Source organism: Lonchura striata, chromosome 19 (genome assembly GCF_046129695.1).
Source record: "Lonchura striata isolate bLonStr1 chromosome 19, bLonStr1.mat, whole genome shotgun sequence".
Taxonomy (NCBI): Eukaryota; Metazoa; Chordata; class Aves; order Passeriformes; family Estrildidae; genus Lonchura; species Lonchura striata.
The window spans coordinates 11,928,622-11,952,057 of NC_134621.1; the positions used below are offsets into that span (position 1 = coordinate 11,928,622).

The 23,436-nt window shown below is 55.5% G+C and overlaps 4 protein-coding genes across 6 annotated transcripts; 1 reads left to right on the forward strand and 3 right to left on the reverse strand.

Annotated features, from left to right (window-relative positions):
* On the reverse strand, positions 1-6,642 carry ARHGDIA (Rho GDP dissociation inhibitor alpha). The gene is made up of 6 exons (XM_021534085.2): positions 6,539-6,642; positions 2,305-2,514; positions 1,863-1,946; positions 1,299-1,375; positions 1,081-1,144; positions 1-616 (listed from the first exon to the last, which is right to left on the reverse strand). The coding sequence occupies exons 2-6, from the start codon at positions 2,492-2,494 to the stop codon at positions 417-419; spliced, it is 615 nt and encodes a 204-aa protein (XP_021389760.1). The 5' UTR covers positions 2,495-2,514; positions 6,539-6,642; the 3' UTR covers positions 1-416.
* A 278-nt stretch (positions 6,643-6,920) lies between these two features.
* ALYREF (Aly/REF export factor) lies at positions 6,921-11,048 on the reverse strand. The gene is made up of 6 exons (XM_021534084.2): positions 10,794-11,048; positions 10,503-10,634; positions 8,492-8,639; positions 8,260-8,323; positions 7,964-8,141; positions 6,921-7,197 (listed from the first exon to the last, which is right to left on the reverse strand). Exons 1-6 carry the CDS (start codon positions 11,019-11,021, stop codon positions 7,183-7,185), a joined length of 765 nt encoding a protein of 254 aa, XP_021389759.1. The 5' UTR covers positions 11,022-11,048; the 3' UTR covers positions 6,921-7,182.
* Positions 11,049-11,091: 43 nt separating this feature from the next.
* Positions 11,092-11,569, forward strand: ANAPC11 (anaphase promoting complex subunit 11). Of its 2 annotated transcripts, none has more exons than XM_021534208.3 (2): positions 11,092-11,346; positions 11,439-11,569. In XM_021534208.3, the coding sequence occupies exons 1-2, from the start codon at positions 11,167-11,169 to the stop codon at positions 11,490-11,492; spliced, it is 234 nt and encodes a 77-aa protein (XP_021389883.1). In that variant the 5' UTR covers positions 11,092-11,166; the 3' UTR covers positions 11,493-11,569. The 2 variants fall into 2 exon arrangements, with proteins under 2 accessions (XP_021389883.1, XP_021389882.1); XM_021534207.3 differs by having other exon boundaries at positions 11,097-11,275; positions 11,347-11,569.
* A 1,181-nt stretch (positions 11,570-12,750) lies between these two features.
* Positions 12,751-23,436, reverse strand: PCYT2 (phosphate cytidylyltransferase 2, ethanolamine). 2 transcript variants are annotated; one of them, XM_077787417.1, is made up of 13 exons: positions 23,321-23,436; positions 22,756-22,844; positions 21,820-21,981; positions 19,944-20,010; positions 19,407-19,491; positions 18,352-18,396; positions 16,940-17,080; positions 16,269-16,349; positions 16,009-16,086; positions 15,332-15,397; positions 15,028-15,093; positions 14,537-14,625; positions 12,751-13,909 (listed from the first exon to the last, which is right to left on the reverse strand). In XM_077787417.1, the coding sequence occupies exons 1-13, from the start codon at positions 23,404-23,406 to the stop codon at positions 13,819-13,821; spliced, it is 1,146 nt and encodes a 381-aa protein (XP_077643543.1). In that variant the 5' UTR covers positions 23,407-23,436; the 3' UTR covers positions 12,751-13,818. The 2 variants fall into 2 exon arrangements, with proteins under 2 accessions (XP_077643543.1, XP_077643542.1); XM_077787416.1 differs by lacking the exon at positions 18,352-18,396 and having other exon boundaries at positions 23,321-23,406.

The following is a 23,436-nucleotide window of genomic DNA, read 5'->3' on the forward strand; positions in this document are numbered from 1 at the left end:
GATTTGACAGCTGCCTGGCACCAAAATTCTTCAGCTACTTGAAGGCAGTAGCTACCCTGAGCTGTGCGCAGGAAAGCCAAGCACAGGATCCTAACAGGGGTTCCTCTCCTTTGGCACCTCCTGGATAAAGGAAGGTGGGAAGACAGAAAGGGCCTGGCAAGGGAGTGGGCACTCCCTCAGTGCTGGGACAGCACAGCCCCAGGACGGGCAGCTGGAGATCAGATGCAGACAGCATGGTTTGGTCAATGCACTCAGCAATTCTCAGGGGAGGGGGTACATAAAAAACTGAGCTCTCTGGTCAAATGATAATGGGAGTGACAGGTAAGAGGGTTCCAATGTCAGCACTTTGGTACGGGGGGAATTCTACGGTAGCCACTGTCTGATTCACGCTCTCTGGGGTTTGGCCTCAGGAAGGGCTAGTCCTTCCAATCCTTTTTGATGGTCAGGTTCCACTCCCAGGACAGGTGGTCAGTCTTATCATCATCTGTGAACTTGGATTTGATGTTGTAGCTGCCCCGGGCAAGCATGCCCTTTGGGGCCTCTTCCATAGGGGTCAGAAACTCGTACTCCTCTGCTCGGGGACCATAGCTCCCAACCATGTATTCAGTCTTGTCAACTAAAAAGACAAAAAGAGGTGTATGGAGACTCCATTGAGGCACCAAGAGGTTCAGGAGCCTCCCATGCATCTGGGGCAAGGCTGAAGCAAAGAAAAGGTCTGTTACCGTTACAACAATCTGTAGAGCAGCTGTAACAATAGGAATCTCACCCAGTTCAGAGCTCCCTTCCCCCCAGGAATGGGTCCCTCCTGTGGGGAGTGACCTCTAAGCATCGGCAGTGCTGTCAGCTGTGACCTGCTTCCTGCCAAACTCAGGGGGGATCGGGATCACATGCTGTGCAGCCAGGACCATGGGCTGCCCCACCACCTCAGCCCAGGCGCCTCTGCAGAGCTCCATGGGCCCAGTGGCACTGAGGACTGTCCCCTCCCGTGAGGAGCTGCTGGGCAGCCCCTGTCACAGCAGCAAGATGAGCAGGAAGCCCTCACTCACACAGAGCAGCACCAAGTCGCAGAGAAGCACTTACTTTTCACACCTTTCCGGAACGTGTGCTGGATGTACTTCAATCCTGACACAATCTCCCTGTTTACCTGCAGAGAGAGGAGCAGGGATTGAGCAGGATGTCTCCATTCATGCTGCCCACCCCACCTGCAGGAAGAGCCTATTCCTTCAGCACAACCCCACTTGCTGCCCAAGCCAGGACCGCAGGAGTCTGGTGTTCCATTTCCAGATTGGAATCCTTACCCTAAAGGAGATTTTTATCCGGTATTCCACGCCCTCCTTCAGCACAAATGCTTGCTTCTTGTAGCTGTCCAGATCACCTACAGAGACGGGAGAGGCTTGCTCAGAGCTCCTTTGTGCTGTGCTGTGCTCTGGGGTGAATTTCCATGGCACGAGCAGCTGGGGCAGGAGCTGCAGGACCAGGGAATGGCTCTAGCTGCAGGGCCCTCTATGCTGCTGGAGCCAGGCAAGCAATGCCCTGCAACAGGACACTGCAGCACAACCATACAATTAATTCCAAACTGTTTCTTTGCAGATGTTTGCTCCAAGGCTGTCATAATTTTGAAGCTACCATGAATGTCATCGTGCAGGCTGGAAGAATCTGCCTGCCCCATCTGGCCCCTCACACCTCTACATAACACCCAAGTGTCACAGAACTGCCACTGGGCTCCAGGTACAGAACCCACTGGGGCCCAAGCATTGTGCTCTGCTGCCAACACTTCTGACACAGGAAGGCTCACCCACCTTGCTGGCAGTGCTTCTGCTAGCTCTGCCCAGGAGCAGGGCTGGAATTCCCTCCCAGCTCACCTGTCAGGTCCAGTTCCAGGGGGCCCGGAGCAGTAGCACAGACCAAGGTCAGTTTGGTCACCACCACATTTGGAGCGTTGGGATCTAGAGACAAAAGAAAAAGCTGTCTAACACTCATCTCCGACACTGGCCAACACAGCTCCTTTTCCTTCCAGAGAACTTATTGAAAGACAACAAAAAACAGCAAAAACAGCCTCCAACTGTGTAAGGGTCAGGGCTTCCATTGCACCAGGCCCTGCCCACAGTATTCCGCAAAGACAGAGTGCCACCCCTGCCCTTCAGTCCCTGAGCCCTACACTGCAGGTCAGTGATGGGCATGGGGGAGCACAGACACAGCTTTGTGCTCTGGGCTGTGCTCCTGCCCAAACACAGAGCTGGGAGAACAGCTCCCAGGTGGAAGCCGAGGCAAGGCCAGAAGGGACCAACACACCCCAGAGCTCACCTGCAGTCACGGTGACAGCACCCAGCAGTGCCTCCTTGTACTTGCGCAGGCTCTCATCATCTTTGTCCAGCTCCTGGATCTCCTGGATGCTCTTCTGGGCAGGTGGCTTATAGTTGACAGAGTGTTCATCTTCCTCATTCTCAGCTGCAATCTGGGCCAGCTGCTCTGCCGTTGGCTCCTGCTCTGCCATCCTCGCACACGTGACCCACACTGAAGCAGAGAGGAGAGATGTGACTGCCCTGACCAACGACACCAGCAACAGGGCTCCCCAGAACTGCCCTGCTGTGACTCTGCAGGCTCTTACTCTCACTGAGCCCTTCATGCTGCCCCTTGGGAGACAAAACCCTGCTAAGGTCTCCCAGCTCCTGCAGAACTCTCCAAAGGCCAGGTCTCATCTTCAGCCCACAGAGGCCCAGGCAAGAGTGAGAAAAAATTCAACCTCAGTGCTTTGCCTGTAATGCAAATACTCCAAATCCATAGGGAAGACATTCTCCTCCAGAAGATCAACCAGGTGAGGCTTTCAATCGGAATAAGCCAGAGCCCAGAATAAATCCAGTTCTGCTCTCCACAACAGGAAGCCAGCTAAGAATAGACCTCTGTCTCACCACTGGCATGAATGCTGGGAGCCTCTGCTGGGATGTGGCGCTCATGTTTTGTAACTCTGTCGTGTTAGTGCTCTGCGTCAGGGGCCCTGGCAGCGTGGCATGAGACACCTGGCTCAACCCTTTGCAAGGATCTGTAGCACACACAACCAGGGAAACAGGCAATGAAATAAACAAGAAGTGGAGCCTGGCTCAGCTGCCCAGGACTCTGCCAGGAAATGCCTAGCAGCGCCAAGGGCTAGGCAAAGGTGATGCCAGCACTCCATTAAAATCCTCAGTAAAACCCAATGACACATTTAGGATTTTTTGGTGTTCTACAGGATACGCTGTCTGAAGGGTTATCCTATGGCAAACATCAACTTGGACGCTCTAAAGACCTGGCACAGCTTTAGAAAGGCACTGGGGGATGATGGGACACCATGGGACCAGAGTTCTGGCCTTGTGTGGCACAAGCATCTGTGCCAGGAACTTTACCTGCTGTAGAAAGATTTTCCCTGCACAGAAAACAGCTGGCATCCTCCAACATCCTCACACTGAACGATGTGGAAATTTGTCTTCAAAAGGGCATTTAGTCTCACGTCACAGATGAACCACTGCTGAGATTTCATGCCAGTGTCTCTGTATCAAACCTAGTCCCTTGCTTCTCCCAGACAGCTGCCAGGCTTGAGGACTACCAGAAGTACTGAGCAAACGCTCACTTACACACCTTACACTGTTCCCTCTCCTCCCTGTATCCTGCCCGGTCCCCTCCTCCTGTCCTTTGGCTCACCTCTGGGCTAGATGGTACCACCCATGGCCCGCAATTTGTTCTAACTCTCACATCTTGCTCTGAGAATATCTGCAGCTTTCAGGAATGAAAGTTGCAGAATTTCAGCTTTACAGAATCTAAGTCCCAAACTTGTGGTGACTCCCAAATTCTGTGACTGAGCCTTCTGTGAGAGCACACTAACCACACACATGGCAGAGGATCCAGTAGCATCCACACACCTATCTGCAACAGTGGTAGGTACATTTCTGTGCATGAGTATCCACGGGCACCCTCCACATTCCAATGTTCAGACCAAGCAGAGACAAAATCTCTCACAGCCAGATCAGTGACATCAGGAGCCATGGGGGCAGCCTCTGCTCCAGCACCTGAAGCTGTTTGAGCCAGTGCTCTGTGAACAACAGCACCAGTCCCAGTACAGCTCCCATGGCTGGGAGACAGCTGCGCTGACTGGGAGCAGCCTTGGCATTCACAGCCCTGACTGCCAGCAGCTGGTCACCTCCAAGATCTAGAATCCTCTCCTGGGCAGTTTGGAAATGAACTATTTTGGTGTCAGCATAGAGCTGCCACTCCTGAACAGCTGACCCCCTGGTGTAACACAATGGTGACAGTTTTGTCCCATGCACCACTAGCCCCATCTCCACCAGACCCACGAGGAGCCCCTCCCACAAACTGGTATTTAGCAACAATCATGACACAGAGGGCACAGAAGAAAGCCCAAACCAACCAAAAACCCAAATCCCCAGCTCTTTGGTCACATTCCTGTGTTCCAGCCTTACTTCTGTGATCCAGAGCTAAAGAATCACGCATACCCATCACATAGATTAATCATGACCCACCCCAACCTTCTTAGGATTTCTGAGGAGCCCACCAGGACCGAAAACACTGCTGGGGACCAGAACCAGCATGATTCCAGTCATCACTGCAGGCCAGGCTGGGCTTGGCTCTGGGGGAACAGCCCTCACCTTTCCTATCAGCTTACCCACAGGTCCTGGGGATCCCACTGCTCTGTGAAACAGCACAGCCCCCAGGAACTGCCATGGCTGCAGGAGGGGACCCCAGCCTGTGCTGGAAGCAGGGTACAGAAGGGCTCCTGGATTTTCAGACACATACCCTAGCTCCAAGCAGGGATTCAGGATCACAGAAGCCTGTAGAAGGCAGCAGGAGGCTGAATCCCTACCTGGGAATTTGCACGCTACCTTCACTGCTCCCTCAACCCAGCAAATTCTTCCGGATTTTCAGCATGTTTTGTGCAGGGCAGAGCAGCTGCAGTAGCTAACGCTGGAGCCCCACCTCCTGCCAGGAAGAAACACTAGCGGGATATCCCTGCTGTGTCCAAGCAGACAGTGGGAATCACTGACTCCGTACCCTGGAATCCCGATCCCAGGGCAGCAGCGAGGCCAGCATTAGTCAGAGTATCATCAGATGAGCTAATCAGCTCCGTCAGGCGCAGCTGTGGAGGCAGCAGGGCCGGTTCCAGCAGTCCCCACCCTTCCTTCTTCCCGCGCAGGGAAAGCCTGCGCAGCCACCCGGAGAACGCAGCTGGAATGTGACCCAGCAGTAAGTGTTTCTACAGGGCCCTGTCCCAAGCTGCTCTGCCAGGATGGGAAGCCAGAACAGCCCAAACAGCCTGGCTGCTCCACACAGAGAGCTCAGATGGTCCCAGGGCAGCACAGGGGAGTGGGGGACACCAGTACCACAGGAAGGACAGGAGCCTAGCTGGCACTTCCTGAGGCCAGGCGCTATCAGGGCATATCAGGTAACACTGCTGCACCAATTGCTTTGTAAGAGCATCCGAGGGAATTCTCATCCCGCTTGATCCCCTCGGCTGTCTCACAGACCCAGGCAAGAAGGACTTGGGGAACAGGAGGACACGCTGCTGCCCAGAGAGGACTCAGCAGTCTGAGGATGGAGAATTTTTTTTTCTTTTTTTTTCTGACATATCCCTGACCTGTTGTTTACCTACATGGCTGAACTGTGCAGAGCCAGGCTGAGGGCTCACAAACAACTCCAGAAGGATAAAGGCTGCTGGCAGTACTGCACCAGGGCTGCAAACCAGATCTGTGGGTACCTGGAGCCAGGACTGTGACCTATCCATGTGTGTCAGCAGCCGAACCCACAGCAGTTAAACTGTCCCCACTCTGCAGTCATGGAACAAGATCCTCTACACTGGAAAAATGCTTGGACAAGCGGAGCAACAGAGCAGACCGGAAACCGTCAAGTGATCAAGTGTGGTTGGGAGCTTTTGTCACCACAAACAAACGACGGACGACGGTCAGGGCCCTCAGACCAGCTCTCGGGAAAACGCCGCTGCTCCCGGTGGAGTGATGCTGGCGGGGGAGCCGCGGCTCCGGTGCCAACCCCCGCGCCGGGGCTCGAAGCGCACCCTGCCCGCGGCGGTCGGGATGGAAGGGCCCTGACTTGACACGGAGCAGTCCGACTCTTGTACAGTGTCTCACAGTTCCTCATTCCGTGCCCGGCGGCCATTTATGAACAGCCCGTACGCGCCAGAGGCACAGCCGACCTGGGCACGTGTGGGGCCGGGCGATCCCCGCACCGCACCTCGGACCGAGCACCGGGCACGGCCCGCCGGGAGCCGCCCCAGCCCCTCGGGGGAACACGGGCCGCCCGCGCCCCGCGCTCCGCCCTCGCCCCACGCGCTCCGCTCCGGGACGGCCCCGCCGGGGGCGGTGGCTCCCCCGGCCTTCGGAAGGTCGCGCAAGGGCACCCGGGGCCCCGCGCCCGCCCCTCGGCCGCGCCCGGCCCTTCCCGCAGCCCGCGGCCCGCAGCCAGCGCGGCGCGGCCGGCCCGGCCCTTCCCGCCCAACCGTACCCCCACCCACCCGCTCCCGCCGCTCCCGCCGTACCGGGCTCGCTCGCTCCCCGCTGCGCTGCCAACGCCGCGGATCCGCCCAGGCCCCGCGCGCCCCCGCACTTCCGGGACACGCCCGGCACTTCCCGTTACTCGCCGCCGCGCCGCCGCCGCGCTTCCGGCCGCGGACCGCGCGCTGATTGGCCCGGAAGGGCGCGCGCGGGCGGGGCGGGACGGACCGGATGGGCGGGACCGAGGAGGAGCGGGGCAGGACCGGCGGGGCGGGGCAGAGCGGGATCGGAAGCAGGAACGAGACCAGCGGGGCAGGACGGGACCGGGACCGGGACCAGTACACGGCAGAGTGGCGCGGAGCATCACGGTACGTGCGGGAGGGCGATGGGGCGCGGGGCCCAGCGCGGCAAGGCACCAGCCACAGCTCTAGACATGGTTCTATTTTATTACGGCAAAGGTGAAAAAGCCACCTTGGCCCAACAGGCAACCAGAAAAATTTATCCCAAAAATAACTCGGTACAAAACAGGTCTGCTGAGAATTAAAAAAAACCTTTACAGGAGTTAAAACCTATCCCAGAACGTAAAAGTAAAACAAATCCCATCCTTGGTAGTAGTAGCCACAGCCGCAGCCCCTGCCAGGAGTGTGGAGCACGATTGGAGTCCTTCCCTGCGCCCACCGCTGCTGCTTTAGCTGGTGTCCATCTGCAAGAGAGGGGAGGAATGTCACCGCAGCCCTGGTACCTCGTAGCACCCCCCTGCACCCAAGCCCACTCACTTCTTTGCAGGCAGCCTGGCTCTGGTGAACCCACAAGCTCTGGGGGACAGGGACAGGTGGGTCCAAGCCACAGCACACCATGAGCACAACAGCAAATTGCACCCCAACACTGCTCCAAAGCTTTTTCTAGAATCCTGCTCATCCCACTTCTTCCACACTCTTGCCCTGACATATCCTGAGTCTTGAACCACCAGCTCTGCTGCCACAGTGTCCATGTGGCCTCAGCTTTGTTGGGATCCTGGCCCAGCTACAGCATATGCTGAGCAAGTTCCAGGTACAGCTGCAACCTGCCCATGGCTCCCCAGGCTGGGGCTCATTTCTGCCACAAACATTACACCCTTTCCCCAGCAGCACACCACACAGTTCTTTCACATGAGATTTTCCTTCGTCTTCCCATTCCTGCAACCTATCAGCTGTGCGAGTTTTGTTCTGCAGCTGCTGCTCATAGTGGCTGTTCCAGCTATGGAGCCTGGCAAGAACAGAGCCTGTTTCTCAGCCATCAGGAACAGGTGACAAAGTGCTCTGGAAAGGGAAGCTCAGACCCAAGCCAAGGCACAGTTCAGCTTTAGAGAGAGACTGCTTCAGTCCAAGGACCTGGAAAATGCTTTCCCTTTTCTGCCAGCTCCAGACTGCCAGTGCTTCCCAGGATGAGATGCTGTAGGGAGCCCATTACCATGCCCAAGCAGCACTTACCCTGGCATTGTAAGCATCCAGCTGTGCATCTAGTTCTTCTGCAGAGAGCTGCTGTTTGGAAGTTCTTCCAGCTCCTCTGCCTCTCCCTCTGTTCCCGCCACGAGTCCCTCGCCTGTTGCCTCCACCTCCAAATCCCCCCGAGACCCCACGGTTTCTGGTCATGCCACCTCTGTTTACACTGTAAGTTTTAAAACAACTGTTTTAGTGCCTTCAGCGAAGCCAAACAGGACCCACGTTCCCCAGCAGGGAGGGTTCCTGCACATTCCCCTGCACTGCTTGGGCAGGGGCTCCCCCACCTCTGTGCTGGTCTCCGCTGCGTGTCGATCTGTGACGTCACCAGCTGGATGTTCATGGGGCGCCCTGGAGGAGGGAGAGCGTCCGTGAGCCCACGGGGCACGCGCGGGGCAGGAGCCGCACGGACGGGCGGGAGGGACGAGGGCGTGGGAGAAACGGGCACGAGGGGAGGGACACGGATGTGCTCTGCTCCAGCCACAGAAAAAGTCGTGGGGCTGGGCCACGCAGCCTCACCGTCCAAGGGGACCCCATTGTACTGCTTCATGGCCTTCAGCGCATCAGCCTTCCTCTCAAAATGCACATCTGCCGTTCCTAGGCTGCGGCCAGATCTGTCATAGTGCACAGCTGCCTTCTTCAAGGTCCCAAACTCCGCAAAGAGCTCCTGAGAATGACAGGGAAAGGAGCAGCCCATCCATCAATGCTGCAAGCACTGCAGCGCCCCACACAGACACGCTCAGCACCAGAGCTTGTCCCACCACCTCAGACAGCCTGGAAAAACACCCAGTGGCACAGGGGAGCACAGCCCATCAGCAAGATTTCAGGGAGCTGTCACAAGTGGCAAAACCAGGCAGGACTCCACGCTCACGTCCTGTAGGAGGCACATTACAGCCAGTGAAGCAGATTCAAGGGATGCTGACCTGTTTTTTTTTCCCAGGGGAACTGGGGGTCCTTGTTGAAGGTGAGTCAAAGTGGCAACAACTGAAAATACCGCAGACCCCAGACACCTTTCTCACAGAGGAGAATGACCATGTGATTGCAGGGATCCACGAGACTATGACACTTTTACTGTGCTAGACTTATGCCCATTAGAAACATATCCTAAAAATGGAGACCAACAAAGTCCTCTGCTGAGGTGTGTCCTTTGCTGCCACAAAAGTTGGAAATAAAGAGGCAGCAACAGAGCCACCAATTTTGTTTCTCAGGCACTATATCTGGGAAGCCAACAAGGTTACTGCACTGCCTGTGTCAACCTGCTCCCAAGTCACAACAGGGCTCTCAGCAGGGCTGCTGGAGAACTACAAAGGACACCTGGCAGATGCTTTCTGGACAGAATGTGGCAGGCAAGGCTGTCTCAGCTCTGCCCAGAGCCCAGGATCTGCTGCTTCTGCCTCAGAGGACACAAAGAGCAATGCTGCACAGCTCATTTGTGATCAGAGTACCTTCGGCCTCTCTTGGCACATAAAGAGGCATCAGCACAGGAACAAAACCAATCCCACATCTGAGGCAATGCTAAATTATGGGACATGGGGCCAAAGCCGTTGATTCAGCCCCCAGTGGGGGCTTGTGCAGCAGCAGGAAGGTGAGTCCTGGCTGCACACAAGGCACAGGGGCTGAGTTTTACACACTGCCACCTCACTGCAACAAACAAAAACTTATTTAAACTCAGTCTGAACTTATACGAGGAAAAGAGGTGGAGTGCAGCACACTACCCAGTGAGCAGGTGACTTGACAGAGCTGCTTTCCAGTTCTCCACACGCAGCCAGATGGGTGTGTGGAGAGGCTGAATGAATGAACTGATGAGGAAAGTCTAACACCACTGTTTTGGTTTTCCCTGGTGAGGGCACAAGAGCCAGAGGCCAGGGTGATGGCAACACTCTGTGGTGCAGGAGCCTCCACCAGGGATACATGGCCCTCAATTCCTGCACAGCTCACAGCCCACTCATGACCCTGTGACACCCCTCAGCCTCCAGCCCTGAGGCAGATGCCCCAAGCACCCGATTGCAGGCACTGTGGGCTCTGACCAGCCCAAACGGGGCATGGACACGACAGGTGGGGGACAGGACACCAAAGCACCAGCACAGGAGAGCTGTTCCTATGACAAATAACTACCTGGTTACACTGATAGGTGCATCCTTGGGAACCCCTGACACCCACCAGAGTGTGGTCTGACAAAGCAGCAGGCCCCACAGCACCATTACAGACAGCTACAGCTGTGCAGAGCAGGAGCTCAGAGTTCACAGTGCATCCTCCAACCACAGCGTGATCCAGCACAGTCACAGCATCGCTCCCTGTACACCGGGAAGTCACTTACAAAACACCTATAAACCGAATTTTCCAGCCCCCTGGAGACCACCACGATCGCCGCAAAGTAGGCATACCTAGTACCAACCCCATCAGCAGGGATTCACCCGGGAATCCTCGGCCCCGAGCACAAGCCGGAGCAGGGCCGGCGGGGTTCCCGCGGGTACCCGACCTGGGCCAGCGAATGAGGCCCCGCTCGCCGCGGCGCCTCCCCGAGCCGCACCTGGATGTCCGCATCCGAAACGCCGAAGTCCAGGTTGGAGACGAGCAGTTTTCCGCCGGTCTCCACGCCGGCCCCCGCCCCGAAGCCGCTGTCGAACAGGTCGTGCTGCCACTTCTCGGGGAGCTGCTTCGGCTGCAATGAGACCGGGACCTCGCTGACCGGCGCCAAGGCGCCGCAGCCGCGCCGGGAGTGGACAAAGGGCCGCCCGCGTCCGCGCCCCCGCCCCGCGCGGACCCTCCACCCCAGCCCGCCGCACCGCCGCGGCCTAAGCTCCGCCTGCCCGATCCGTACCCGGCTGTAGGGCGCGGGCCGGTTCCTGCCGCCGCCCCGGGCCATCACCGGCCGGTTCCGCACGGGGCCGCCGCCCGCGCGCCCGCCGCCAACGCCGCCCCGGCCGGGCCCGCCCCCGCGTGCGGTGCCGCCGCGGCCCCGGCCGCCCCGGCCGCCCCGGTTGGCCCCACGCTGGCTCCGGTTGAGCTTAATGATGTCGTCCAGGGACATGTCCATCTTGTCGGCCATGATGGCGGCACCGCTCCCTCCCGCACTTCCGGCCGCGCTGCGCCCGCGCCGGAAGCGGAAGAGGCGGGGCTGAGGCGCGGCGGGCGCGCGAAGCGCCGCGGGGCGGGAGCGCTTCCGGCGGGGCCGCGGCGGGACCGGCCGGGAGATGCGGGTGCGCGTGCGGAGCTGGCACGGAGTCGCGTCCTGGCTGTGGGTGGCGAACGACGAGAACTGCGGCATCTGCCGGATGGCCTTCAACGGCTGCTGCCCCGACTGTGAGTGCGGGAGCGGCACCGACACCGGGCACTGCGCACGGGGCGGGGCTGACGGTGTGTTCGTGCCGCAGGTAAGGTTCCCGGCGACGACTGCCCGCTGGTGTGGGGGCAGTGTTCGCACTGCTTCCACATGCACTGCATCCTCAAGTGGCTGAACTCGCAGCAGGTGCAGCAGCACTGCCCCATGTGCCGCCAGGAGTGGAAGTTCCGCGAGTGAGGACGGCCCCGGGAACGGGGTCGGGCCGTGGCCCACCCCCGGCCGGCTCGACCCCACTCAATAAATGTGCGACGCCAGTTGCGTGTCCGTGTCTGTGTCTGGTGCCCCGCGCTCGGGTCGGTGCACGGAGCGGGGGGGGCGAGAAGTGACCCCGCCGGGCGCCCCGCGGGCTCCGCCGCCCCGGCAGCCGAGCCACGCCTCTGAGGCGGGGGTGGGCGTACCGGGACCTGCGGCTGTAAAGGCGGCGGCCCCAGGTGCTACGGCCGCGCCGGCACCGTGCGCGCTGCTCGGTGGCCAGGGCTGGGGCTGGTGCTGCTCGTCCTGTGCCGCCCCGCCACTGCTCGGTGGGCAGGACCTGGGGCTGCTCTCCCACCTGTGCCGCTCGCCCAACACCAGCCTCTCCGGCACCGACGGCTCTGCCGAACCCGATCTCGCTGTGCTGCTGCCCAGCTCCGCCCTCTCGCCTCGGGGCTCCGCACCGCGGTGAGTACCGAGGCCGCCCGAGGGGCTCGGGCTGGGACGCTGGGCACGGTTCCGGAGCCCCCTCAACCCCGCGGGGCTCTGCAGCAGCCGGAGCAGGGTACCCACCGTGGCAGGCAGGCTAGCGCTCGCCCTCTGTGCTAGCCAGTGTTGCGCTGGCCCAGGCCCGCAGCCTGTGACGGTGCCTCCCGCACGTGCTGTGTGTGACAGATGTGGCCGTGGCGCTGCCAGGATGTCTTGGGTGTAAGGCAGGCTCGCCTCTGTCCTTGGACCCCACGGAGTGCATGGCTGCCTGAGCCTGAGCCGGTGCTGGTGGCTATGGTGTGACAATAAACATGCTCGGGATGGCTTTGTCTTCTCTGCGCTTGCTAGAGATGGGGAATCCACCCAGATCTGGGGAGCTCTGGGCTGCTGAGCCCTCCCCTCCCTCCTGTGGTGCTGAGGATGGCCCAAGGCCTGTAGGAGCTGCAGGGCACAATGCAGGGACAGCAGGGGTCAAGGGGCTGTGCAGGAGAGCAGGTGACTGAAGTCACAGGGTTCCTGTCCCTGTCTGCCCTCAGACAGAAAGACCCTGCTGCCCTTTGTGCTGCAGGAGACCTGGCACAGCCTCTGCCCAGCCCTGTTTGTTCAGGACAAACTCCTGCAGTGCCCATGGGAGGGAGCCATGAGCTGCATGGATGAGGTGCAAGTGTGGCGCTCTCTCTCAGTACCAGTACTGGGGTTTCAGCATGTGCTCCCTATGCCCCCTTCCTGGGTTCAAGCCCCCAAAAGACCAATGCACAACTCTTCAACATTTTATTAATGATCAGCAACAAAAGTTTACAAGAAAGAGGACACCAGACACAGCCTGGAAGGACCATCTGGCACAGTGCAGTGAGCTGCTAAGGATACCCACCATAGTATCCTGGAATGTAAGAGGCAAAAGGGGCTTACAGCTCAGGACCATTCTCCCAGCCCTGCACCTCCCCTTAGAGGCAGGCAAGCTGAGTGTCAGCAATCAGAAAACAACCCTAAAACTTCACCTGGCCAGGCCCTGCCCTCAGGTAATCCATCAGGCACAAGGTGGGCTCTGACAGCAGAAGCAAGTGGGGCTCTAAGCACAGTCCACACAAGGCATCAGGTCCTGCTGCCTTGCAAATGGGAGAGCCTTTGGGAAAAGGCCCCAGGGTCCCTATGCTTTGTGTGGAGAAATGCCTGGACCCAGCATCAGCTGCCACCTGCAGCCTGTCACTGGGGCAGCAAAGGATTTGCCTTTATCCAGCTCAACCCAGAGTAGCTCTGGGTTGCAGTGTGCAGGGATGGGAGCTGAGAAGAGGCAGTACAGTAAACCCCAGAGCCCAGCACCACCTCTGGCAGCCAGCCCCTTGTTTCTGAGGAAAAGCTACAGGAGGAACAACGTGAGCCCTGTCTTGTCCCCGAGGCTGCTCTCACTGACTGTCCAGCCACCCACACCACTGCCCAGGAGGCTGCTCTGCAATGCAGAGTCTGGAAGGGCAAGGGGGCATGGGCAGCTCCTCCATTCCCTCCTACTAAGAGCCAGAAATGGCAGAAGGTAAAAGCACATCAACATGTTAAAACATTAGTTATAATTAAAACCTTTTTGTCAAATCTCCTCCTGGGAAAAGGGACAGGGACTGATTAACGGAGATAAAACTAGGCAACGGAATCCCAACTCGTTATGTCTGCATAATTAGTGCAGGAGGAGCTAGGACAGCAAAAGGTAGGACAGCACATCCTGCGTGCCAGCAGTGCTGCCCCCCTTCAGGGGGCTCTTCCTGAAGAGCAGTTGCTCTACCAGAGGGTGAAGCTGCAGCACTCTGTGGCTCACACATCCCCACTCTGCAGCCTAGTGTTTCTCCTCCTCCAACCTTCTCATGGCCTCCAGCACAGCCAGCTCTTTTGCTTCTTTCTTCTGGTTGCGAGCTTCAAACTCCAGCCTGCAAATATCACACAATGCTGTAAGATTCTCATTCATCCAATATTGCTTGCAGGCAAAAGCACCTAGAGCGGGAGAGCATTGCCTTCTATGTGGTTCAATTCTGAGAGCACTTCAAAAACCCCCCAGGACTCCCAGAGCCTCTCCCAGAGCTTCCCATGGCTGTTGCCAGTACTCTGCAGTTCTGGGTTACACACGATTTCTTCCTCCCTCTGTGAAAGAAGCTGCTATTCCATTCTTGGGCTGTCCTGGGTGTTTTAACACCAAAATCAAATGTATCACTGATGTGAGCCAAGGTGCTGAAAGTGAAGGACTCAGACCTAAAAGACCAGAGCTCTGAAAGAAGCATGCTCTTTCCACAGGATACAGCAAAGAAAATTTATCATTAAAGGAGAAAAAACAATAAATGTGCTGTGCAGTTCTGACACAGCAGAGTTCAGCTGTTCCTTTCCCTGTACTGATTGGTACAATCACATTTACAGGCTGCCCAAGCCATGAAAGAGGAAGCCAAGTTTGCTGACCCTATGCCTTCAGGTAACACCTTCTCTCTATTTGGTCCCATTCATCAGTCCCCAGACAGTCTGTATGGAACAGTATGTGACAGAACTGGGAGACAAAGAAAACCAACCTGTTCTTGATGATTCTTTGCACAATTAGATCAGTGGTGAGATTGCTGCCACTGTCCACCAGCTGGAAAATGCCGCGTTGCTTCGGTTCCTGCAAAGAGACAAAGCACTGGGCTGTGAAAACATGTGGAATCTGGGTGTGCAGCTCAGCAGTGACAGCTGAGCCAAGCCAAGGCAGGATGACAGGCAGGATGCACAGTGATCTCCTCAGAGACAGAATAAACACTTGCTGAAAGCAAAGCTCCACATACATGGCAGCTGCCCAGGACAGAGAGCAAAGCACACAGGATTTCTCACTCTGCCATGAAGGCATCAGAAACAGGCAGAGCAAAACAGTGCTTGGAAGAGTGGAGCTGTTGGGAATGACTGCTCCAAGTAACTGCCCTCAGGGGTGAATGAAAAGCTGCATTGCTTGCCAAAGCCTCCGCTGCAATACCCCTTCTCAGGGCCAGGCTCTGTCTAGTAAATGCTGACAAAGCAACTGGCACTTTACCTCATATGGATCAGAACCATCCTTGTCTGGCACCACCTCAGTCATCCCATGACAAACAAGTGTTACCTGAAGAAGGACACAAAAGTCACTGACAAGATCCAAAAGATGACTGGGACATTTCCTGCCACTGCTTCCACCGAGCACAGCCTGGAGACCAGCAAAGCCACCCTCCTGCATCAGCCTGGCAGTCCCAGTCTGAGCAGGACACTCCCTCCTTGCACCCTTGTGTTGTCCTGCACCACTTTAGCTCCCCACACACATCACCCACCAGCATCTTCATATCCATCTGTGTGCAAGGACTCACCCTGAAGTGATCCAACAGATCAGCAGTGACGGCATAGGGAGCTCCAATCACCACCTCTGAGACATACTAAAAAAGGAACCAGGAAGAGTCCAGATTTGAAAAAAAAAAACATCAAACAAAAACCCAAAACCCAATCCCAAGACAGAAACCAGCTGCTTAAGGAGACCTAAGCAGGTCACCTGGCTATAGAGTCAGCAGTTCAAATAAGGGAACAGAGAAGTGGGTTCAGCAGCAACTGCTTGTCACACAACAGCTTTTTGTTCCTCTACAGAATGTCCTTTATGTGCCTGTAGAGCAAATCCAAAAGTTAATTGCTCCAGGCACACATTTCTGGGGCTCCCCACGATTTTGTCCCAGGCATTTTCTCCCCTGCTGCAGGGAGCAGATTTTCCTAGTGGCACATGTCTGACTACACAGAGCCACACAGTTCCCTATGTAGCATCTAGCCCTGTCACTGCCGGCAGAACAGCTGGATGGGTCACCAGCTTGGAAGAGCCAGGATGGCACAAGAGCCTAGCAGAGCCTCCCAAGAGTTTATCAGCACCTCTGGCAGCTTCAAGTGATTCATCTTGTCTGTCTTCTCAGGGCACACCAAGGAACTCATGCAAGATCACTGAGCACAAGTGAACACCCCCAGCTCTGGGCAGTTCTGGAAGCGTGCAGAGACACCCACTCACCCTGCAGGCCAGGACACTGAGAGTTCGCTCATGGATGTTCATGATGGGATAGTTCTTCCCTTTGTAGCGATTCACCTCCTACGGCAAAGCACCAGGCACAGTCAGAAGAGAGACAGAGCAACGCCTTTCCCTCTTCCTCTCTCCCAAAATGAAATTCCTGTATTGGTCAGTATATCCCTGTCCTGTCTCTTGGAGCACAGCCTGCCTGGCTCAGAGAACAGGCCCAAGCTGCTCTGCCTTTGGACAGGTTCTACACGGACCTGATCAAAATGCAGCCCAGCAATGATGTAGGGTTTCTCTGCCAACTGGTGAACCTTCTTCAGGAAATCCACGTGACCAACATCTGCAGATCTGCTTAAGGAATTGAAGCTCACATGGAAAACAGACAATGGAAGACAGAAATAGAGTCACTCAAAAATTACAGTGGGACACAGGAACACCTAGGATTTTATTCTTGCACTACGTATTGCCTGTTTCCAAGAACATCTGCTGCCTCCCTCCTCAGGTTCCACTGGTTCTGAGCAAAAAACAGAAGCTTTTTCAGCTCCACCTTATATGGACTCAGCTTTGCCTCTATCCACAATTTCTACTTGTTCCAGATGTTCTGGCACAAAGCCTCAAAGCCTGCCCCAGGAACAGCGTGTCAGCTCCAGATGCTACGGCAGCCAGTCTTCACCACAATCATTAGAGTGCTGAGAATATCCATCTATCTTCCTGAAATCCAACAGCCACAGATTGCTCCACAGAGCAGCTATAGCTTCTTTCTCAGCATCCTATGACTAAGAAACTGCCAGGAAGAACTCACTCCTGACTCCTCCCTCATGTACAGCTACAGAAAAGGAAAAAATATGAGGCAAATATCCAGTCTGGTGCATCCCAACATGAGAACATCAGACAAAGACCACTGGTGCAACCAATGATAGTCAAGGATATGGAACAAGTCAAAGGCTCCAGCCACGTATATGATGGTGTCTCCTGGCTGCGGCTCCTTCCCCGATGCAAACTGGATGATCTTCTGGGATGTCTGCAGGAACTGTGAGACGCCAGTCCAGGGACTGTGACCTTTGGGCCCCTGTGGAAACATATGCCAGACACAGCTTCTTTTCAGGCTCTGTGAGGGGGTTTGGACAACACAGAGCACACTGCTGGGCAAACTGCTCATCTGAATTTGCTGGCAACTGTAACAACTCCCAGCACCTTGGACTTTCTACATTCACGGCATCAAGTGTTTAGATAATTTCACAAATGCCCTTTGTGCCCTGTCTAAATCATCACCTCAGCAGACAGCTCAGGAGATGCCAAGAGGAAAGCTCAGGAAGGAGGAAGACAACAGGGCAGATTTGAATTTCCATGAGAAGCAAGACGTGCTCGGGAGACAACACACGATCAACCTACACTCTGCCAAGCCTCAGGGCACCTGTCTGGCCCCTCATCTCTGAGGACAGAGCTTGGCCCCACCACGTGGTAGTTGTACAAACAGCCACCAAGTCACCTGCTCTGCCACCCAAAGCTGCTCCACGGGACTTGGCAGGACACAGACGCTGCAGCCGAGGCCAGAGCAGGCCCTGCAAAGGGCAGCACGCAGACAGCTCAGCTGTCAGGGTCACGTAGGGTACCCAGTGCCCTGATCCATTCTACCCAGATCTAAGCCCCAGAAATCAGGCATGCTAGAGCAATATGCCCCAAAACACCTACTCAAAACCCCCAAAACAGTGGGGAACTAAGATGATTCAGACAGGTCAGCAAATGCCCTGCAAGTAAAAAAGACTTGCTCAAGCTGCTGGTGCAGCTCATTAAGCAGGGACAATCCAGCTGCCAAAGAAATAAACAGGGCTGGCTCTTTAGGAGCAGTGCGAGCCACAGGCTGGACCTGGCAGCTACAACACCTAGAGGGCTGCGCTACCCTCGAGCTCTGCACCAGTGTGGCCACACACCTGCTGTGTCCACACCTCCCAAACCTAATACAACACCTTCAAAACAACACAAGCATTGAGAGTAGCATCCACAGAGGCTATCCTCAGGCTGGAACCACAGGCACTTGGGTCCTAAGGGAAGTGTCAGGAAGGAATTTACAAGCAAGGAAGGAGCCCAGCACAGGCTCAGTGGGGACAGCAGCCCTTGGTCCCACTGAAGGTGGGACCACTGAGGCTCATGCACTACCCTGTGCCACACCTGCCCAACACACCCACTGCAGGCACTGCCATTTGGGGACAGCAGACGTTCACTGAGACATTGCTGCTACATGTGGGAGGACAAACAAGCCTGCAATAGGCCAGAAAGCACACTGGGAATCCTTCTCAGGCAGGACAACAACCAGACGTCCGAGACCAGAACTCACATTACCTTCCCAAAGTTGTCAGTGTGCTTCCGATAGTCTAGGTCCTCATCCTGAAGGAAGATAAAGAGTCAAAATGTTTAAGCACTTGCACAGCTCATCCAACCAAGATATGCTTGTGTGTGGGAAGTGCTGGGAAGGCCAAGTTCAAAACGCACATCAGGGATCCAGGGCACTGAATGCTGACAAACTGGTTAATACCTAAACCAGAGTCCTGTCCCAGCATGAGTCAGAGGAAATGTGTCCTTATCTGATCCCAGCCTGGCACCACCAGAAAAGGTGGTTCTTGCCCAACTTGCAGCCCCAAGAGTGCTGCACAGCTGCATCCTCCCTCAGCCCAGCAAGCCCCTGACAGGACAGCATCCCTTTTCCTGCCAAAGACCCTCACAAGAGGCAGGCTTAGGTATCTGCAGCAGCCAGCAGCACCAGGCAGATATCAGTGTCAACTCGTGCTACAGCTAAGCCAATTTAACAGCTCAGCACACCAAAACATCTGTCCCTCAATTTGCCTGTGGGTCACTTGTTTCTGCAGCTATCCAGGTGATTCTATTCACAGAGTCCTTCATTACTCAGTAAATTCAACTCATTACCTGACAAAAAAATACTGACTTTACTTTTCCCTGGTTAGGTTAGCTCCCAGCCAGAGAATGAGCTGAGGAGACTCAAGAAACTAGATCAGACTAGAGACAACAGAAGGCAGAAGCATGAAGCTCAGTGGGAAGGGAGAGGAGTTTCTAACTCTGCCAGCACCTGGCTGACAGATCAATGTGCCTGCACTGTGTTGCTTCACCCTGGGAAAAGTCATGGGCTCGCCTGCAGTTCCTCTAACATTCCTGAGGCCCTCACTGATCATGAGGCATTAAAGTCTGTCCCATCACGCTGTGATCTCAGACACACTGAAGCAAACACCAGCAGGCTGTTTTGCTGCCACTGCCCGTTTTCCACACACCTGGGAGCCAGGCCCAGGAGCTCTACTGCTCCGCTCTACTCTGTTTGGGGCAGCAGAGGGGAAGAGTTGTACATGTCCTGTACTCCACCTCCCACCCAAAGCCCTCTGACTCACTATGTTGCTGTGGTGAGCCTTAGTCATGAGCAGCATGCGGCCAACAAGGTCAGTGGTGGACACGCCTTGAGTGCGTTTGCATTCCCTGCGGGAGACAAGCACAGGATGAAGCAGAAGCCACAGGAGCGAAGGCTCTGTCTTCCCACCACTGCCACAGGGACACCCGTGACACCTAACCTTGTGACCAGGGGCTGTCCTAAGGAAGCCTTCCTTCACAAGAGCATTTATTTGCTGAGCCTCTGCATTATCCTCACGTCATAGCACCTGCTCATGTGAACGCTTCCCTCAGACTTCCCAACAAAGCCAGCTCTTGGTGAGGCTTTAAAACCAGAACCAGCATCTGCCAGGAACCAGACAGCCCCACTGGCAGGAATGTCTGCCCCACTTCCCTGAAGCCAAAACGCTGGGAGCAACTGAAGCTCTAACACATACAGCGAAATTCAGGTGTGACCTGAAGACTGGTATGTTTCATCTGACTTCCCTTCAAGGCACAAAGTCCTAGAAAACAAGATAAACAGGTAAGCAGCAAGAGGTTACCTGTATCGCCCTGCTGTCTTTACTTCCTCATAGGTGTCCTTGCCATCGATAGTTAAGGTGATGTCATCTGCAGAGAAAGAAAAGCCTCAGAACTGTACCCAAGCTCTCCTGCACAAAAGCAGCAGATGTACAGGTCCCACACACCTAGAGCCAGACTGGAACTCTGCAATCTAAATCCATGTATATACACAGAGGACATGTCCTGTGCCCCATAAAAATGTCAGGGGTTTTTAAGACTATTGTGTCTGTGGAGACAAGGATATTCCCAGACACCAAACACCATTACCCATCCTGTGTGCTGCTGGGTGCCCTGCAGCAGCAGGCACAGCTGATTATTGTCTGAATGACAGTAAACAAGCACTATCTGTATCAATGTTAAAAAATAACCTTTTAGCTCTTCTGGGGCTGGTTTTAACCCTTGGGTCACATTACAAGTTTTCAGTCAATGAAACAGTTCATCCAATGGAAAGTTCTTCCTCTCAATGACTGGACTTCCACAGTGACATCCAGCAACCCTTCTACAGAGGCCATTTCAGTTCATCTCTGGAACATGGCTCCTAACTCCCTCTGTAGAAACACTTCTCACATACTTTTGGTGATGGTACAAAGCCTTCACAAGCAAAAGCTAAGCTAGTTTCCCTTTGCCAAAACAGTCAGAGGGCAGCCCATGAGGGTGCCTACACAGTGGGGGGTCTCAGTCACGCCCAGTTCTCCTAAAACCGCACACCTTCCCTCAGAGCACAGGCACAGGAGGGCACACACTGCCAGCACAACTTGGCATGCCAGGAGAGGCACAAACAGCAGGGCTGCTGTCACCTTCTCAGGTAAGCTCAGCTATTTCCAAAATCAGCTTTTGCACAAACACAACCTGGCAAAACTGCCGGTGAAGGCATATTGCTCAGGAGAGGCACGGGATGATTCAGACAAGTCAGCAAGTGGCAGAGGGGACGAATGCAAGCAGCTGGAGCAGGGGCCACAAGTACTCCTCTGCTGTCATGACCCCTTACCGAGCCCTGTAAGGGATCACGTACACCGAACACATTCAGGGCAGGCAATGAAGTTAACAAGGAATTTGATAACCACTCCATCCACGTGAAAAAAATAATATTTATCTTCTGAAGATTAAGGATTTATTTACATTTTGTGAAATACTTAGCTTATCAACAGCAGGTGGCTGGGATCAGATGAGAGATACACAAAATGAGTGCAAAGACTAGTCCTGGTCAAAGTAACAAAATTGCTTCAGAGGGGCAGGGAAGAAGGTCTGAGGCTTAATGAGCACTGGCAGCAGCCCAGGAAGGGACAGAGTCCCAGAGCAAGAACACTTCCTCAGAACACTGGTTCTCTTCAGCAACTGTACACCAAAAAGAGTTCACACTAAGAACTAGGTCTCCGGCCACACAGTCAGCTGAGCCACTGAACAGCTTATCCGCTGGATAAAGAGAGAAGCTTTTCAGATCTAACCTTGTCCCAGGATAAGTAGAAATAAACATGGTTGTATTTCTTCATGCTCTACTTTTCAATAGTGTTTTTCAAACTTAAGTTTTGTAAATGGCTTTTCCCTTTGCACAAATTTCTGCTGATGCTAAGGGTAACCTTGGAATAATTTTAAATTACACATTTCACCTTTGTAAGTTAAAACCAAGGGCCCTGGCCATTCTCAGAATTTTGAGCACACTGACGTGTTTCTCCAGACCACGAGACCAGAAGCAGCTGTGCTGCCCAGTACAGGTATTGAGAAGGCAGAGCTCCTCACACAGCAGGTACCCCTGAGCCCTGCAGCCCCCAGGACACTGCTGGGCTTGCAGCAGGGCACCCGGAGCGCACAGCCCCAAGGGCCCACCTTAGCACAGACACTGCCTCAAACACTACTCACCCCCATGCACACAGAAGTCACAGCTGTACTTGTCCAGGGTTTCCAATGTGGTGACATAAGGAGCTCCAGGAGCAATCTCATCCACCCACTTGATGGCCTGCACCATTTTGTACCTCTCCTCCTGTGTAAAGACAGGGGGACCCTTGTGCTTGGCGATCTCCTCTGGGAAAGAGACAAAATTCCAGTTAGAAGCATGTCCTGCAGCTACAGTGTCTCTCAGTTACTGCCTCATTCGTTTCATGAGCAGGTGAACTTCACTGCAGACTTATCCTCAGATTTGGATTAGTCCGTGGTAGCAAAGGATGCCCCAGATAGATCAGAAAATATTTTGATTCAGTTGCATTTCCTAAACTTTTAACAAGGGCCCTAAAATTCACTCAGAGGGCAAAAGGTCTCAGTGCTTCCCTGTACCATATACTTCTTCCTGAGGGGATGACCTGGCCCTCCCGGCATCCCCCTAGGATAAAATTTCCCTCTTAAACGGTAACTTCATACTATGCCTGGTTCATACTGGAAATTCTGCATTTAAAATACATCTTCACATACCAGAACTTGTTTCTGACACTTAACTTCCAAATGGCCTTGAAATTAGTTTTCTCCATAAGGTAGCTTATTTTGAAAAGTAAGTTCTGCACCTCCTACCAGCAAAAGCAGACTGATTTTCATCTGTTTCAACTGTTTTTATAGCACAGAACACAGATTAACCCTCAGAGCCTGCAAGATCTGACCCACCTAATCCTCAGTCCAAAAGTGTGACAGGGGTAACTCCACTCCCAGAGAAGGAACATCCTTCTCTTGGAAGCTACTGATCCTGGAGCAGATGCAGGATCCTGGAGCAGAAGCCTGCCCCTATCTGGAACTCTTGGTTCTCCTGGGGCTAATGCTGCTGGGCAATTTGAGGGGCTGCATGAGATGAATCCTGGAAAAGCCTCTTACCATCCGTGTGGACCCCAACGATCAGGTAATCGCCCATGGCCCGCGCTTGGCGCAGCTGGTTCGAGTGGCCATAGTGCACCATGTCATAGCTGGAAAGAGAAGGGCCGGGTCAGCCCGGGCACACCGGGACGCACTCCCCTGCAAGCTGCGGGCAATCTGCCCCAGGCTTCGGGGCTGAAGGTCTCTGTGCTGCCGGGCAGAGCTGTGCCGGTACAGCCCGGTCACCAGCGCCCGCAGCGGCTCCCTCCCACCGCAGAGAGCCGGCCCTGGTGCTGCAGGGGCCGGTCCCTCCCTGCCCCGGCCCGGCAGGTGCCGGCTGTAGCCCGGGGGACGCCCGCTGAGCGGCCAAGCCCAAGGGCGCTCCCGGCTCCGGAGCAGCTCGTGACCAGCTCCGTTTGCTCCCGCTCGCCCGGCGCCCCGAGGCAGCTCTGCGGACACCGCCGCTGTGCCGCGGGCTGGGCCCGTCCCGCCACGGTGACAGAGGAGGCGGAGGCACCAGCGTAGCCAACACGGTTTATTTCTGCGGCGCCACGACATCACCCGGCCCCGCGCCCGCCCCACTCACCATCCGTCGCACCAGACGCGCACGGGCCGGTGGCCGCCGCCGCCCGCCGCGGCCCCGCCGCCGCCCGCCGCCCCGTTGCGCAGCATGGCCGCGCTGTCACCGGCGGCGCCGCCCCG

Excerpts from the sequence above, each read along its gene's own strand:
- PCYT2 (XM_077787417.1), bottom strand. The coding sequence starts at position 23,406 with ATGCTGCGCAACGGGGCGGCGGGCGGCGGCGGGGCCGCGGCGGGCGGC. Across the intron at positions 16,350-16,939 it reads GAGCCTTTGACTTGTTCCAT|GTTGGTCACGTGGATTTCCT; the intron begins ATCCTTGACTAT and ends AGATCTGCAGAT. Across the intron at positions 13,910-14,536 it reads CAAAGAATCATCAAGAACAG|GCTGGAGTTTGAAGCTCGCA; the intron begins GTTGGTTTTCTT and ends TGATATTTGCAG.
- ALYREF (XM_021534084.2), bottom strand. The coding sequence starts at position 11,021 with ATGGCCGACAAGATGGACATGTCCCTGGACGACATCATTAAGCTCAAC. Across the intron at positions 10,635-10,793 it reads GGCCCGCGCCCTACAGCCGG|CCGAAGCAGCTCCCCGAGAA; the intron begins GTACGGATCGGG and ends GTCTCATTGCAG. Across the intron at positions 8,324-8,491 it reads CAATGGGGTCCCCTTGGACG|GGCGCCCCATGAACATCCAG; the intron begins GTGAGGCTGCGT and ends TCCCTCCTCCAG.
- ANAPC11 (XM_021534207.3), top strand. The coding sequence starts at position 11,167 with ATGCGGGTGCGCGTGCGGAGCTGGCACGGAGTCGCGTCCTGGCTGTGG. Across the intron at positions 11,276-11,346 it reads CAACGGCTGCTGCCCCGACT|GTAAGGTTCCCGGCGACGAC; the intron begins GTGAGTGCGGGA and ends TTCGTGCCGCAG.
- ARHGDIA (XM_021534085.2), bottom strand. The coding sequence starts at position 2,494 with ATGGCAGAGCAGGAGCCAACGGCAGAGCAGCTGGCCCAGATTGCAGCT. Across the intron at positions 1,947-2,304 it reads TGCTGTCACCGTGACTGCAG|ATCCCAACGCTCCAAATGTG; the intron begins GTGAGCTCTGGG and ends TTTTGTCTCTAG. Across the intron at positions 617-1,080 it reads GTTCCGGAAAGGTGTGAAAA|TTGACAAGACTGAATACATG; the intron begins GTAAGTGCTTCT and ends TTGTCTTTTTAG.